The sequence below is a fragment of the Eimeria acervulina genome, genomic scaffold (assembly GCF_000499425.1).
Source record: "Eimeria acervulina Houghton genomic scaffold, Eah_scaff514, whole genome shotgun sequence".
NCBI lineage: Eukaryota > Apicomplexa > Conoidasida > Eucoccidiorida > Eimeriidae > Eimeria > Eimeria acervulina.
The window spans coordinates 9,059-22,552 of NW_013547294.1; the positions used below are offsets into that span (position 1 = coordinate 9,059).

The 13,494-nt window shown below is 53.4% G+C and overlaps 2 protein-coding genes across 2 annotated transcripts; one reads left to right on the forward strand and one right to left on the reverse strand.

Annotated features, from left to right (window-relative positions):
* Positions 1-1,146: 1,146 nt before the first annotated feature.
* EAH_00041140 (hypothetical protein) lies at positions 1,147-1,665 on the reverse strand (the record flags this gene model as incomplete). The annotated part of the gene is made up of 2 exons (XM_013391824.1): positions 1,147-1,241; positions 1,425-1,665. The coding sequence occupies 2 exons, from the start codon at positions 1,663-1,665 to the stop codon at positions 1,147-1,149; spliced, it is 336 nt and encodes a 111-aa protein (XP_013247278.1).
* Positions 1,666-3,600: 1,935 nt separating this feature from the next.
* EAH_00041150 (microneme protein, putative) lies at positions 3,601-13,112 on the forward strand (the record flags this gene model as incomplete). The annotated part of the gene is made up of 12 exons (XM_013391825.1): positions 3,601-3,673; positions 4,135-4,284; positions 4,473-4,718; positions 5,113-6,711; positions 6,765-8,768; positions 8,910-9,797; positions 10,035-10,460; positions 10,727-10,993; positions 11,190-11,300; positions 11,442-11,705; positions 11,822-11,920; positions 12,160-13,112. The coding sequence occupies 12 exons, from the start codon at positions 3,601-3,603 to the stop codon at positions 13,110-13,112; spliced, it is 7,080 nt and encodes a 2,359-aa protein (XP_013247279.1).
* Positions 13,113-13,494: the final 382 nt, after the last annotated feature.

Genomic DNA, 13,494 nt, shown 5'->3' on the forward strand with positions numbered 1-13,494 from the left:
TCAAGCGGTCCACAGTAATGCAGTCTACAACCTAAGGGGTTAGTTATAGAGACAGGAGTCTGTGTCTCTGTCTCTGCCTTTCCCGGTGGTGCTCTTCTTCATCTGTTGTCTTTCTTTCTTCTTATTCTGCCTTGTTGCTTTCTGATGGGGGGGTCACTCTGAATGCAAGTCGAGAGAAAACCCAGGCTTGGCGAAGAGGAAGGCTTCGGTGTGTCTGTACAGCGGGTAGACCTACGTCTATAAGTGTCTTATCCAGTTGTGCTTTCTATTATAGCTACATTTCCCTCGACATTCTACTCCCCAGGTGTATGTACACTTCGGTGCAAGCGCTCAAAATATTCACTTCAGCGATTGTAGGCTGCGTAAGAATTAGGTCAAAATAGCTATGCATGCGTTGATGACGGGAAGGAATGTCAATTCCTTTTGCAAAGTTTCGTATGAAGAATTCACATTGCTGCTATTTTGCCAAACCGTTTTGGAGTACTGCAGCTTACCACAGTCTTGCCCTAGGGCCGAGGATTCTCGTAACAGAAGTACCCTTTTTGGATAGAGCGGAGTTATGTGCGAATAAACCTTCCGAACCAAAACAATAGTGGAGTGCTCTCGGTACATATCTGCATGCATTAACTAAATAGGTGCATCTAAATTAACCCCCAAATCAGAAGTACGTGATGTGGTGAGTCTTTGCATGCGCCTGTGAAGCTGCTAAGGAAAGAGACTCCGGCCGCAGCAATTCCATCATATCTCACGCAGAGAATAAGCCGAGAAATAAGTTGTCTCCTTCGCGGCCGCAGGCGCGAAGCAGGAAGTTGAGCACTCCTGTTCACATTTTGCCAGTTTTGTGGCGGCGTCAGCAGCAATCTCCCTTAATTAGGAGCCGCCAACCAACCAGGACTGTTGTTGTTGCTGCAGAGACCCGAAGCACTTGCTTCCTGACAGTATGTCCAGGCATAAGTGACGTTTGTGATAGCGATGGTAGATGAGTATGGAATGCATTTTTTGGTATCTATGAGTGCATTTCTTCTTATTCTTCTCAATATGACAACTATGAGTGTGGTGACCTAACGCGAGTCGTTGACCATAGCAGAAGACCGACGCAAGCTGTGGGAGAGGCAAACAACCTTTTATAAGTGCTCCTACAAGCAGTTAATAACGTCCTGTCCTGGGCGTGAGGCTGGCGCCGAAAGGCGCCAGCCTTTCCAGCCTCTCATGAGCTGCAACGCACCTTGCTGCAACTCCCGCTGCAAGGCAGACCCACAAAAAAGAGGACACAAACCGCTATTAGCGTATGCGCTAGCACTATAGGCAAGTGCTACATGCTTACTAGGACCTGGGCATTCGGCATGCATGCATGCAGCAATCTACGTACTATTTTCAGACAGACCATGCTACATCTGCGCCCCCTCTCGCCAAGCAAAACACACCTGCGTGTGCCTCGACCTCTACAAGGAATACGCGCTCCGAGGGGAAGGAGTCTGCAGTACTTGATGCTGCTGTAACCTGTGTTGTTTCTTCTGCCTCATCGGTTCCTCCTGGTTGAACTGCGTCTCGTAGTGGCGCATGTCGTGGTGTTGGAATTCCTGTTGATCCGCCTGCACTTTCTGCTCCTCCTGCTCCTAATGCAGCTTCAATGCGCCATAGGAATTTCTCCGCACAGGTGATCATCAGAAAACCACTTGCGATTTCGGCATCCTGGCCATCGAAGGTAATACTTTGGTTTGCATTGGCCTCCGCGCTTGGCACGTCGTTACGCATGTATCCGGGATCTGTCTCCTCCAGCTGACCCTTCTAGCAACAGCACTGATGCCTTTTTGTGCGGCGTTTTGGAAAAAGTTTCGCTGAATCCAGGAAGCACGTACTAACGGTATGATGGCATCACCACGTTGCATGTAAATCGGCACTGCAAGCCAACAGGTTGATACTAACGGCGAAGCGCCCTACCCAACACATGGAAAGCTTTTCAAAAAGCGAACAGAGAGTCAGCTGGAGGAGACAGGTCCTGGATGCATGCGTAACGACGCGCGGAAGCCAATGCATTTTGGAAAGCTTGTGAATCCGCAAAGACGCCGTCGTCTGGGTTCAAAGCAACCGCTGGGCGTGTCCTTTATTACTCGAGGAGAAAAGGCTTAATTCTCTAGGTAGTTTGCGGAGAATATCTGGAATTCCTCCTCCTTTTCCCCCAGCAAAGCACCTTCATGACACATCAGTGCGAACCAATCGCTTCTTTTTGGGAGTTGGCTTGGGCCTTGCGTTTGCCCCTCTGAACCGTCAGGTGCTACCTTCGATTGTAACACGGGAAGGTCATAAGTTGCAGTAGAGCCAAACAAATCAAGAGAGGTTTTCGAAGATGCAGCTAATTACCTCCTTCCACTCTCCAGGCTTCCTCGGTACAGCGGCATACAGCCTTACGGCTGTGTTGCAACCCACTCATGTGAAACTCTTCCTGCGCCTTAATGCATGCACCAACACTATAGGTAATTGATTAACAGTTATTTGATCCGGGGTATCTTACTTGCATGCAGTCAGAAATACGCACCAACTTGAGACGGATCGTACCATACGAGCTACACATCCGCACATGCTATAATCAGCAGAGCAGTCACTTCATGCCCACTTCACTGAAACATATTGTACGCCTTTAGCCTAACTGAACTTCAATCTAGAGAAGCAATTTTTCTGTTGATTTTAAGGTGGGAGCAGCCCCAATACCCCGTAGGGAACAGCCCCTGGAGACGCCAAGGTGCAAGAGGGGGGAAGAAAAACAGACTAGAAGACGCTCAAATATTCATGTATAGCACGTATGGTTAATCTAATTTGATAAAATTTGATCGTAATCCCTATATGTATCTATTTATCCGATCTTAACACCAGACAATGGCCTGTTCTATTGATCTGGAACCGCCACCCCTAGAGACTGCTCACAGGGCGTGTGCGCTGAAATCATGCGGCGCAGAAGGAAAACATTTGAAGGTATTACTGAAAATGCGTACTTGCAGAAGAATTTCATATTTTAATGAGAAAACAACGAAAAGGGCGGCGCAGCCGGTCAAAACTCCGAGCTACAGAGTGCGCCAGCGACCGTCGATGGACCACCTCGTCAATGGCTGAGCCAGCAGAGCCGGCAGAAATAGTGTTTTTATGGAATTTATAAGAAACAGTCGCAGAGGATTGTATTATAAGGAAAATAAATGCACGAAAACAAGGGAATTAGGGAGGCTAGGTGAGCTCGGAGGCGGACGGTGCTCGCCGCACAGCTGGCCGCACACACGAGGCACGGCGCAGCTAGCTTGAGCGTTATTGATTTGGATCCGTGGACTTCTTCACAACTTCTGCATCCCTAAAGTGGGACTTTCCTCCTTTTGAGTTATCTCAACATTTGTTCTTCCTTTTTCTTCTTCGAGCTTCTTTGGCTCGTTTCTTTGGTCCCTAAAGCTTTCAGCTGGTGCCGGGCGCAGCCAGCTCACCACTGCCCTTCACAGCGTTGTTCCCCAGTCTGGCTCATGAGCCACATGGTCATTTTTCTTCAATTTGTTCATGAGAAGAGCTGCTACAGCGTAGCTCGAACTCAACTTTAAACGGAGCCGTTGCAGCGGCGACAATATGCTGCATCGCAACCCGCGGTGGGCGCTTTGTGCAGCCCTGGCTGCACTTTACGGCGGAAATGGAGTCGCCGGTAAGTTCACAGCATGCAAAAAGTTTGTATTTAGTCCGTTTTAACGCTTTCAAGCAGGCTTTTGCCCCCCAAAGCTGGCCTGAACCCCGTCGTGGCTGGCTGGTCGATCTACCCAGGGTTCGCCCTGGTGAACGTTCCCCAGTGCGCGCACGTTATTCGGTTGCATCAACACAGCACTAGCTACAGAACTGCTTTTCATGTAGATTTACTCATTTCTCGTCTTCAGATGCATGGTCGCAGCAGCAGCTGCGTCCGTGCAGTTGTATCCAGGTTTCTAGCGATCGACGGTCGTGGCGAGCACCGGATGGACGACTGCGTGTTGCATCAGCGGCCTCAATAGAGGCATTTAATTGTTTGTTTGGTAGTGAATTAAGTTTGAATAAAGACGATGGGATGTGGGTACGAGCCTGTTTCTGCTCCACCTAGTGTCTGCTCTGTTCTGTTCTGATATCTTGGTGCAGGCGTCGAGCTCAGTAAGGCTCACATAAGTGAATGCGAATCAGCATGGACGCCCTGGACAAGCTGCGATCCCGTAACGGGATTGAAGGAGAGGCACAACTCCATGTGCGAGACATGGGTGGAGGTTCAGGAGTGCCAGAAGCTTACAGGATGTAAGTCGTCGTGTGTTCTATCGTGCTCTTTATTCGTATTTAACCTGCGCAATTGAATAGCGGCAATCTGCGGGATTCTTTCTCCCGATGCGTTTTAACGATGGAGAAGATGTGCATGATTGTCTCCAGTTGATTAGTGTTTTTGAATTGTTTGTGTGAATTGTTATTGCGTTTTCTGCTGGGTTCAGGCGGTGAATTCTCGCAGTGGAGCCCGAGCGACGTTGCTTGCGTCGCAGGACAGTTTCAAACTCGCTCCCGCGAAGGTTGCCCCGAGGTGCAGGAGGTGAGGGCCTGTAAACCGGAGAGAGAATGCAGCAAGACATGGACGCCGTGGACAGAATGCGACGACAATCACTCGCAAGAAAGACACAACGCCAGATGCGGACCCGTCGAAGTTCGGGAATGCAACATGACGCAAGAGGATATCCAAAAATGTACGCCGACGTGCAAATCAAACACACTTCATTTATCAACTAATCAATGACAGTCAGCCAACGCCAGTTTACTAAACAACAAACGGTAGACAAATAACAACTAGTAAATAGCAACACGACTCCCCTTGCACATACATGTGTGCATGTATACGCGTAAAGAGGAACGTAGAGTATTCCATACAGTACATGTCATATACGCTCGTGAGATTTATACTAAAATATATAGGATATTTCGAATATGGAGCTACATTAATACCTCCTGTACTCGGCCAGCTGGTTGAATTTTGGGTGTGTGGTGGGAGCCTCAGTGCCCATGCTGTCGTGTTGTGCATCACCATTGCAAGCATGATAATGCTTCTGCAGGCCCTTGACTTGTGAATGGTGATGGTTGCAGGCGGCGATTGGACAGCATGGGATCCTCCTCTGGCAGGAGAGTGTGTTCGCGGCTCATCCCACTCGCGACACCGCCAGAACTGTCCAGACAGGAAGGAGGTGCGGGTTTGCGGCTCGTTTGACTGCAACACCTGCTCACCAAATGCGACTTGCGACCCTCTGGTCGGTACATGTCAGTGCAAGCCTGGCTTCCGGGGAGACGGCGTTAGCTGCGAGCCGTTCAACCCTTGCGAGGAGACCCCTTCACCTTGCGACTCCAACGCCATCTGCACACCAGACGGCAACGATGCGAAGTGCCAGTGCAAGACGGGCTGGGACGCCGATGCTGCAGCTGGCAGCAGCAGCCAGCCGTGCGTTGAAGTCGATGAGTGCGCAGCTAACACCCACCAGTGCCCCGCTCACTCCACCTGCTCCAACACACAGGGCTCTTATGATTGCCAGTGCTTGAGTGGATACCAGAAGGGTGAAGACGGAGAGTGCCACGACATCGACGAATGCAAAACCGGAGAGCACAACTGCCCAGCGCACTCTACATGTAGCAATACACAAGGTGGCTTCGAGTGCCGCTGCGATGCCGGGTATAGAGGAAACGCAACGACAGACAGCCCCTGTGTGAACATCGACGAATGCGCAAACCCTGACGCCTGCTCAGCGAACGCCATCTGCACTGACACCGACGGCTCGTACAGCTGCAGCTGCCCCGAGGGATACAGCGGCGAGGGCTCTCACGACTCCCCTTGCTCGAAGATCGACTTCTGCGCAGATCCTTCCCTCAACACCTGCGGAGCCCACTCCACTTGTGTCAACACACTTACAAGCTTCAAGTGCATCTGCGAATTGGGCTATGAAGGTGACGGCACGCGCGAGAGCCCCTGCGTAGATGTCGATGAGTGCTCAGTGGAGAAACCCACGAACAGCTGCAACAGAAATGCCATCTGCTCCAACACGGATGGCTCTTACACTTGCCAGTGCAAGCCCGGCTTCACGGGCGACGGCATGGGCCCCTCCGGGTGTACAGACATTGACGAATGCGCAGAGTCGCCCTGCGATCCGCACGCCTCCTGCAGCAACACGGAGGGTTCGTACGTCTGCACATGCAACTCCGGCTACGAGCCAGCTTCAACCGACGGGCACGCATGCAAGGACATCGACGAGTGCGCGACTGGTGCAGCCGGTTGCCACGTGTCAGCAGATTGCGTGAACACCGACGGAGGCTACGAGTGCAGATGCCGTGAAGGGTTTATCGGGGACGGAAAGGTTTGCAGCGACATCGACGAGTGCGCGGCTGAGACCTCCCCCTGCGGCGCGAACACTCACTGCCAGAACACCATCGGCAGCTTCGAATGCGAGTGCAAGCCTGGCTACGGACACATGGACGGCAACGTGTGCTATGATATCGATGAGTGCTCAGAAGCGAGCACAAATATCCCTGCAAACTGCCGCTGTGTCAACACAGAGGGCAGCTACTCCCTCGAAGCCCAGGCAGGCTATGACCCTGCGGCGCGAACACTCACTGCCAGAACACCATCGGCAGCTTCGAATGCGAGTGCAAGTCTGGCTACGGACACATGGATGGCAACGTGTGCTATGATATCGATGAGTGCGCAGAAGCGAGCACAAATATCCCTGAAAACTGCCTCTGTGTCAACTCAGAGGGCAGCTACTCTCTCGAAGCCAGGCCAGGCTATGAGTTGGTCGATGGGAAGTGCGTGAAGATAGACTTCTGCGCCCGCGGCGCATGCAATGCTCTTGCGTCCTGCACGGAGAACGCTGAGGGCACAGCAGCAATTTGCACCTGCATTGCGGGCTACAGCGGAGACGGCACTGCCGCTGGGCACTGCGACGACATTGACGAGTGCGCTGGGCAGAACGATTGCGCGGCTCCTGAGGATGGAGGCATTTGCGAGAACACTGTGGGCTCGTACCTCTGCAAGTGCGCCGACGGATACAGACAGGATGGAAACGCATGCGTTGAGATCGACGAATGCGCCGAAGGAACACACAACTGCCACGCCTCTGCCGTTTGCACGAACACAGCCGGAAGCTTCACTTGCGAATGCAACACTGGGTTCAGCGGCAACGGCGTAGAGTGTACCGACATTGACGAATGCTCGACTGAAGCCGACGACTGTGGCTCGAACACGCTCTGCAATAACACCATCGGCAGCTTCGAATGCGTCTGCGTGGCGGGATTCGAACGCGTCGACTCTAAGAACTGCGCGGACATCGACGAATGCACAACCGGAGCTCACACGTGCTCGGCACACGCCACCTGCACCAACACTGAGGGATCGTTCACCTGCCAGTGCAACCCGGGCTTTGAAGGAGACGGCCACAAGTGCGAGGACATCGACTTCTGCGGCAGCGGACAGCACGACTGCAACAAGCATGCAGAGTGTTCAGAGAGCGGTGACAACACCACATTCAAGTGCACATGCACTGCAGGATATGCTGGGGACGGACACGGCGAGGCGGGCTGCCAGGACATCGACGAATGCGCAGAGGCCGGCATCTGCGGTACCAACGCCGTCTGCACAAACACCGCAGGCAGCTTCGAATGCTCATGCAAGCCAGGATTCGTTGCAGCAGGAGAGCCCCAGACGGGCTCTTCCGCTCTGCAGTGTGTGGACATCGACGAGTGCAGCGACGCGTCGAAGAACACCTGCGCTGCTGCAGCAGACGGAGGCATCTGCGAGAACACCGAAGGTAGCTACACATGCTCCTGCAAGCCTGGTTACCAAGGCGACGGCCACAGCTGTGCAGACGTCAACGAGTGCGCCACCGAGGGTGCCTGCGGTGAACATACAGTTTGCAAGAACACCCCGGGCTCTTTCCTATGCGAGTGCGTTGATGGCTACCAGCATGCTGACGACCTCTCCTGCAGAGATGTTGACGAGTGCGAGACAGGCGCCGCCGTTGTGCCTCCTCACGCCAGCTGCGTCAACACCGACGGCAGTTATGACTTCCAATGCGACGCCGGATACCGCCGTGTGGACGGGGGTTGCGAGAAGATCGACTTCTGCAAAGAGAAGGGATGCAACGCCAACGCAACTTGCCGCGAGAACGATGCAGGCACAGAGGCAATCTGCACATGCAAGGAAGGCTACGAAGGGAACGGAGAAGGCGAAGAGGGCTGCCAAAACATCAACGAGTGCGAGACGGGCAATCCTTGCAAGGACTTCGGCGAGGGCGGTGTGTGCGTCGATACAGACGGATCGTACACATGCGAGTGCTCTGCAGGATTCTTGCTGCGCCGCTTCACATGCCAGGATGTTGATGAATGCTTAGACGGAAAGATGAACACCTGCGCTGCAACAGGAGGCATCTGCTCGAACACCGTCGGATCCTTCTCCTGCTCGTGCGCCAGCGGATTCGAGGGCGACGGCCACACTTGCACGGATGTCGATGAATGCGCAACAGCACAACACACTTGCGACCCCAACGCCACCTGCGTCAACACCGAAGGAAGCTTCGAGTGCCACTGCAACGCCGGATTCGAGGGAGACGGACACACCTGCACTGACATCGACGAATGCGCAGACCCCACAAAACACACTTGCGACACTCACAAGGGAGTTTGCCAAAACACCACAGGGTCCTTCACCTGCGGCTGCAAACCAGGATTCAGCCTCGCAGCGGACGGCAGCACATGCGAAAGTGAGAGAACAAAATAGCAATACGAAGTGCAATGCGTTGTGAAGGAATCAATTATATTGGAATGGAATGTATGCATGCATACATACATTGACTGCCAAGTGCCGATTTGCTGATTTTGTTTGGATTTCGTTTTGTTTGCAGACGTCGACGAGTGCGCGGCTGGAACTGCGGTTTGCAGTGAGCGTAGCTTCTGCGTGGATACAGAGGGTTCGTACACCTGCGAGTGCAAGAACGGACACCAGAAGTCTGGAGACGACTGTGTGGACGTTGACGAGTGCGAGGCAGAAGTGGATACCTGCAGCGAGAACGCAGTGTGCACAAACACCGATGGCAGCTACACCTGCGAGTGCATAGAGGGCTATCAGGGCGACGGCAGGACCTGCGAGAAGACAGTGGGCGTGTGCGATTCCGCTCCTTGCGGACCCCACGCCACCTGCGAGCCTGCAGGCGACAGCTACACATGCTTATGCCATTCCGGTTATGAGCTGAAGGAAGGGGCTTGCGCAGACATTGACGAGTGCTCAGCAGGCAGCCACAACTGCGATCCGCATGCAACGTGCACCAACACTGACGGGTCCTTCACCTGCGCCTGCGGCAGCGGGTACACGGGCCTGGGCACCACCTGTGAGGACATCGACGAGTGCGCAGGCAACGCAGCAGGATGCGACATTCATGCTGTCTGCACCAACACTCCCGGCTCCTTCAAGTGCGAATGCAGGACAGGATTCGAAGGTGACGGCATGCAGTGCACAGAGAAAGTGCTGCTCCCCGGACAGGTCCACTGCGAGGCCTGGACTGCTTGGACGGAGTGCACGGAAGGAATGACCCACAGCACGCGCAGCTGCATTCAACTGCCTATCAAGAAGGAGACGAGGCTTTGCGCTGGAGCTGAATTCCCTCAGTGCGGAGAGGTGACAGAGTGGACCGCATGCCCCGGCACTGACAACAACATGTCTCACCGACGCTGGACGAAATTCGGAGAACCCGGATGCGAAAACGCAGAGGAAGTCCGAGAATGTCCTGACGACAGTGCGTCAGTATTTTCCTCTCTCGGTTCATTACCTGTATTCTCCTTCATTGTCTTCCTCCCTCTCGTTGTCTCCTCTGTTCTCGTGTGTCTACATGTGCGTCCTCGCTTTTAGTTTGTCTTGTTGTGCTGAAAGACAGTCGCCACTCCTGATAGTCTTCATGTGCCTTCCCCTCCGCGTGTGCTTCCGTCTCCACCTGCTTTGTAACGTGAATTTATTTTTGCTCGCTTTGCTGCAGCAACTGAGGAGAAGTGCGGCGCTTGGGGAGAGTGGACTACCTGCGGCGATCCTTCGGTTGGCTTGCGCACGCGCACACGGGAGAATTGCCCTGAGGAGGCAGAGTTTGAACATTGCACAATGGCACCTACTACTGAGCCTGAAGAAGGAGAGATTACGGGAGGCGAAGAAGGAGGACAGGAAGAAGCACCCGTCCTTGGAAAATGCACAGAGTTCGGCCCGTGGACTGCCTGCACGGTGGGAGAACACGGATTGGGAACGCAGCAGCGCACATGCGTCGACAGAGAAGACATCAGTGAAACAAGAGTCTGCAGTAGCAGCTCACAAGACTGCGGCGAATGGACGAGCTGGTCGAGTTGCATTGGAGGCACGCAGTCCAGAAAGAAGACGAAATGCTCGGATGTCAGAGAAGTCCGGCTCTGCGGAGGTCAGTAGCATATTTTGATGCATCCGCTAGGCGCGCTTTCTCTTGGCGATGATGTATCCTTGCATGTGGTACACGAATACACCGCGTGCCTGCATGGGTGTGCCTGCTTACTGCGCTGCACTGCACTGTCGCTCTGTCGTCCACGGCATGATGATTTGCTTGCAATGTTCCGAGGATCTGTTCTTGTTTTCGTTGCGTTGAGGGGTGGGGTGTGACCTCGTGCCTGAAAGGCTGCAGAGGCGTTGTTGCTTTGTTTTTTCTTGCAGTTGACATGCCGTTTGCGGACGAGTGCACTTGGAGCAGCTGGTCGTCTTGCAACTTGATGGTAGATGGCACCACAATGCGGACGCGTTCCTCCATGGACTGCAACATCAGCGAATCGCAGGTCTGCAGTTCCAGCAGTGTCGCAGGCGAAGGCGTCTGCTCGGCATGGACCGCATGGACTGAATGCAAGGACGGAATGCAAACGCGAAAATGCTCCAGCATGGATGCAGAGGAGACCCGAACGTGCGGAGAAGCTCCTCCTTCTTGCGGTGTGTCAAGGGCGTCTGATTATTACTATTAACATATGAATCACCAGTATAAGTATTCTATTCTATGATACATAATATATATATGTATATATATATATATGGGAGCTAGTTATTGTGGCTGCTAGCTTTGCTTGCGTTTCCCTTCAAGTGCATATTGCTTGTTGCTTTGGTTTCTTCTTGCGGTGTTTCGCCACAGGAGAATTCGGCCCCTTCGAACCCCAGAACTGCAGTGCAGGCGAACTGGTCACCAGGACCCGAGTGTGCGACGGAGTTGAACAGAAAGAAACTCAACTCTGCAACGTCAGCGGTGAGTATAAACATGTGTCACCAATAGACTACGTGTGTACGTGTATATATATACACGTATGTACATGCCACCACCTACTGCTGCATATGAACCACTGATGATTATTTGTTGCTACGTTGCTTATTGCCTTTCGTCCTTCAGGCCAGGCGGGATGCGGCCAGTGGAGCGACTGGACCAAATGCACAATCCGCTCTGGCAGTAAGACGCTGCGAAGCCGCGAGGATACGGCGTGCGGTGTGACGGAGTACGAAGAGTGCTCCACAGCCGACGTCAGCGACACCGTAACCTGTGAAGCTTGGAGCGAATGCTCGGAGAAGCAAATGAAGAGAACCTGCAGCATCCGCTCCGACGGCATCGTGAAACAAACCCACGAAGTCCGCCCTTGTGACGATGACGTCTCGACATGTAAGCAAACTAAAAATAGCGGTACTGCTTCGCATCCGCATACAGCATACAGGGCTCCTCATGAGGAGTAGAGTTTATGCGGCGCATTATATTTGCTTTTATTTTCCTCCCTGCAGGCGGCGACTGGAGCGAGTGGAGCGAGTGCAATGCCGACGGTCTGCAGCAGAGGAGCCTGGGCGGCTGCCCTGATGTTGTGGAGGTTACAACTTGCGGCAGTACGTTGGATCTTCTTTTAATAAACTTTTTGCTGTTGTTCATAGTTTGGCGAGAGATAGTTGGATCGGTATAGGCAGTGTCTTTGATACCATTTATTGTCAGACAGAGTTGAAGTAAATTCTGGTTTGTTGGTGATGTTTAATGCCATTATAAGGATATATGGAGTTGAAGCTGATAAGAGAGAGCGTTGTTGTAAATGCATTCGTTTGTTGTGTTGCTTTTCGGTGGCTTTGTTCAGGTCAGAATTGCCCACCCTTCGGCGAGTGGAGCGAATGCGGTAGCCCAGAGGCAGGCGTGCGATCTCGCCAGCGCTCAAACTGCACGGAAACTGACGCGTGCCAGTGCTCGGAGGTTGAGCGTTGCGACAGCATTGAATTGACCCCCCCAACCGCACCAGGCGCAGGAGAGGAAGGAGGCGAAACCGGTGTAGAAGGTGGTGAGACCGGTGTAGAAGGTGGTGAAACCGGTGTAGAAGGAGGCGAGACCGGTGTAGAAGGTGGTGAGACCGGTGTAGAAGGAGGCGAGACCGGTGTAGAAGGAGGCGAGACCGGCGTAGAAGGAGGCGAGACCGGTGTAGAAGGAGGAGAGACTGGTGTAGAAGGAGGAGAGACCGGTGTAGAAGGAGGAGAGACCGGTGTAGAAGGAGGAGAGACCGGTGTAGAAGGAGGAGAGACCGGTGTAGAAGGAGGAGAAGAGGGCGGAGTGACAGGAGGAGAAGAAACAAGCACCAGCACTGTGTCGCCTACAGAGGAGCAGCAGCCTGAGGGAGGTGTGACTCCGGAGACTCCAGAGGAAGGAGAGGGTCAGGAGAAACCCGAAGGCAGCGAGGAGGAGGCCGTTCAGCCGCCAACTGCTCCCGAAACCACCCCTGAAGAACCTACTGAAGAGCGTCCTCCCAACAAGCGCCCCGAGGGCGAAGAGGAGGAGAAGGAGGAGAAGGAGGAAGGCGGTGGCTTCCCAACTGCTGCAGTTGCCGGTGGTGTGGGTGGTGTGTTGCTGCTGGCCGCTGTAGGCGGTGGTGTTGCTGCCTTCACAGGCGGCGGCGGCGGTGCCGGCGCACAGGAGGCAGAACAAGTTGAGTTCGAAGGAGAAGACACTGGAGCAGGAGCTGCCGAGACACCTGAAGCCGATACAGTTATCGACATCACTGACGAGGACGACTACTGGGCCGACAGCGGCGACGTTCAGTAAATCATTTAAGGGATTTACTGTTTTCTTCAAACGAGAAGAAACGAACAATACTGCAATATTTTACAGCAAGAAAGAAGACTGCAAACGCAGGCGGAACAGGTCAAAGATATCCGATTCGTTGGAGTCGTGACGGAGGCGGCGTCAGCAGCTGAACGTATTAGTGAATGCTTGCCTTCAGTTGGGCAAGTTGTATACGATGTATTTATTATACTCTCGTACTTAGCTCAGCTCAGCAGGCAGGCGCCATCACATCATGCCTGTCACGACGACGGCCTGTTGCTGTTGGTCTTCTTTCTTGTTTGTTCGAATTGGTTGGCTGATGATGCATTGCCCCTGTTGTTTCAACTGCACGTACGCATCGCGCAGTGAGACGGAAGATTAC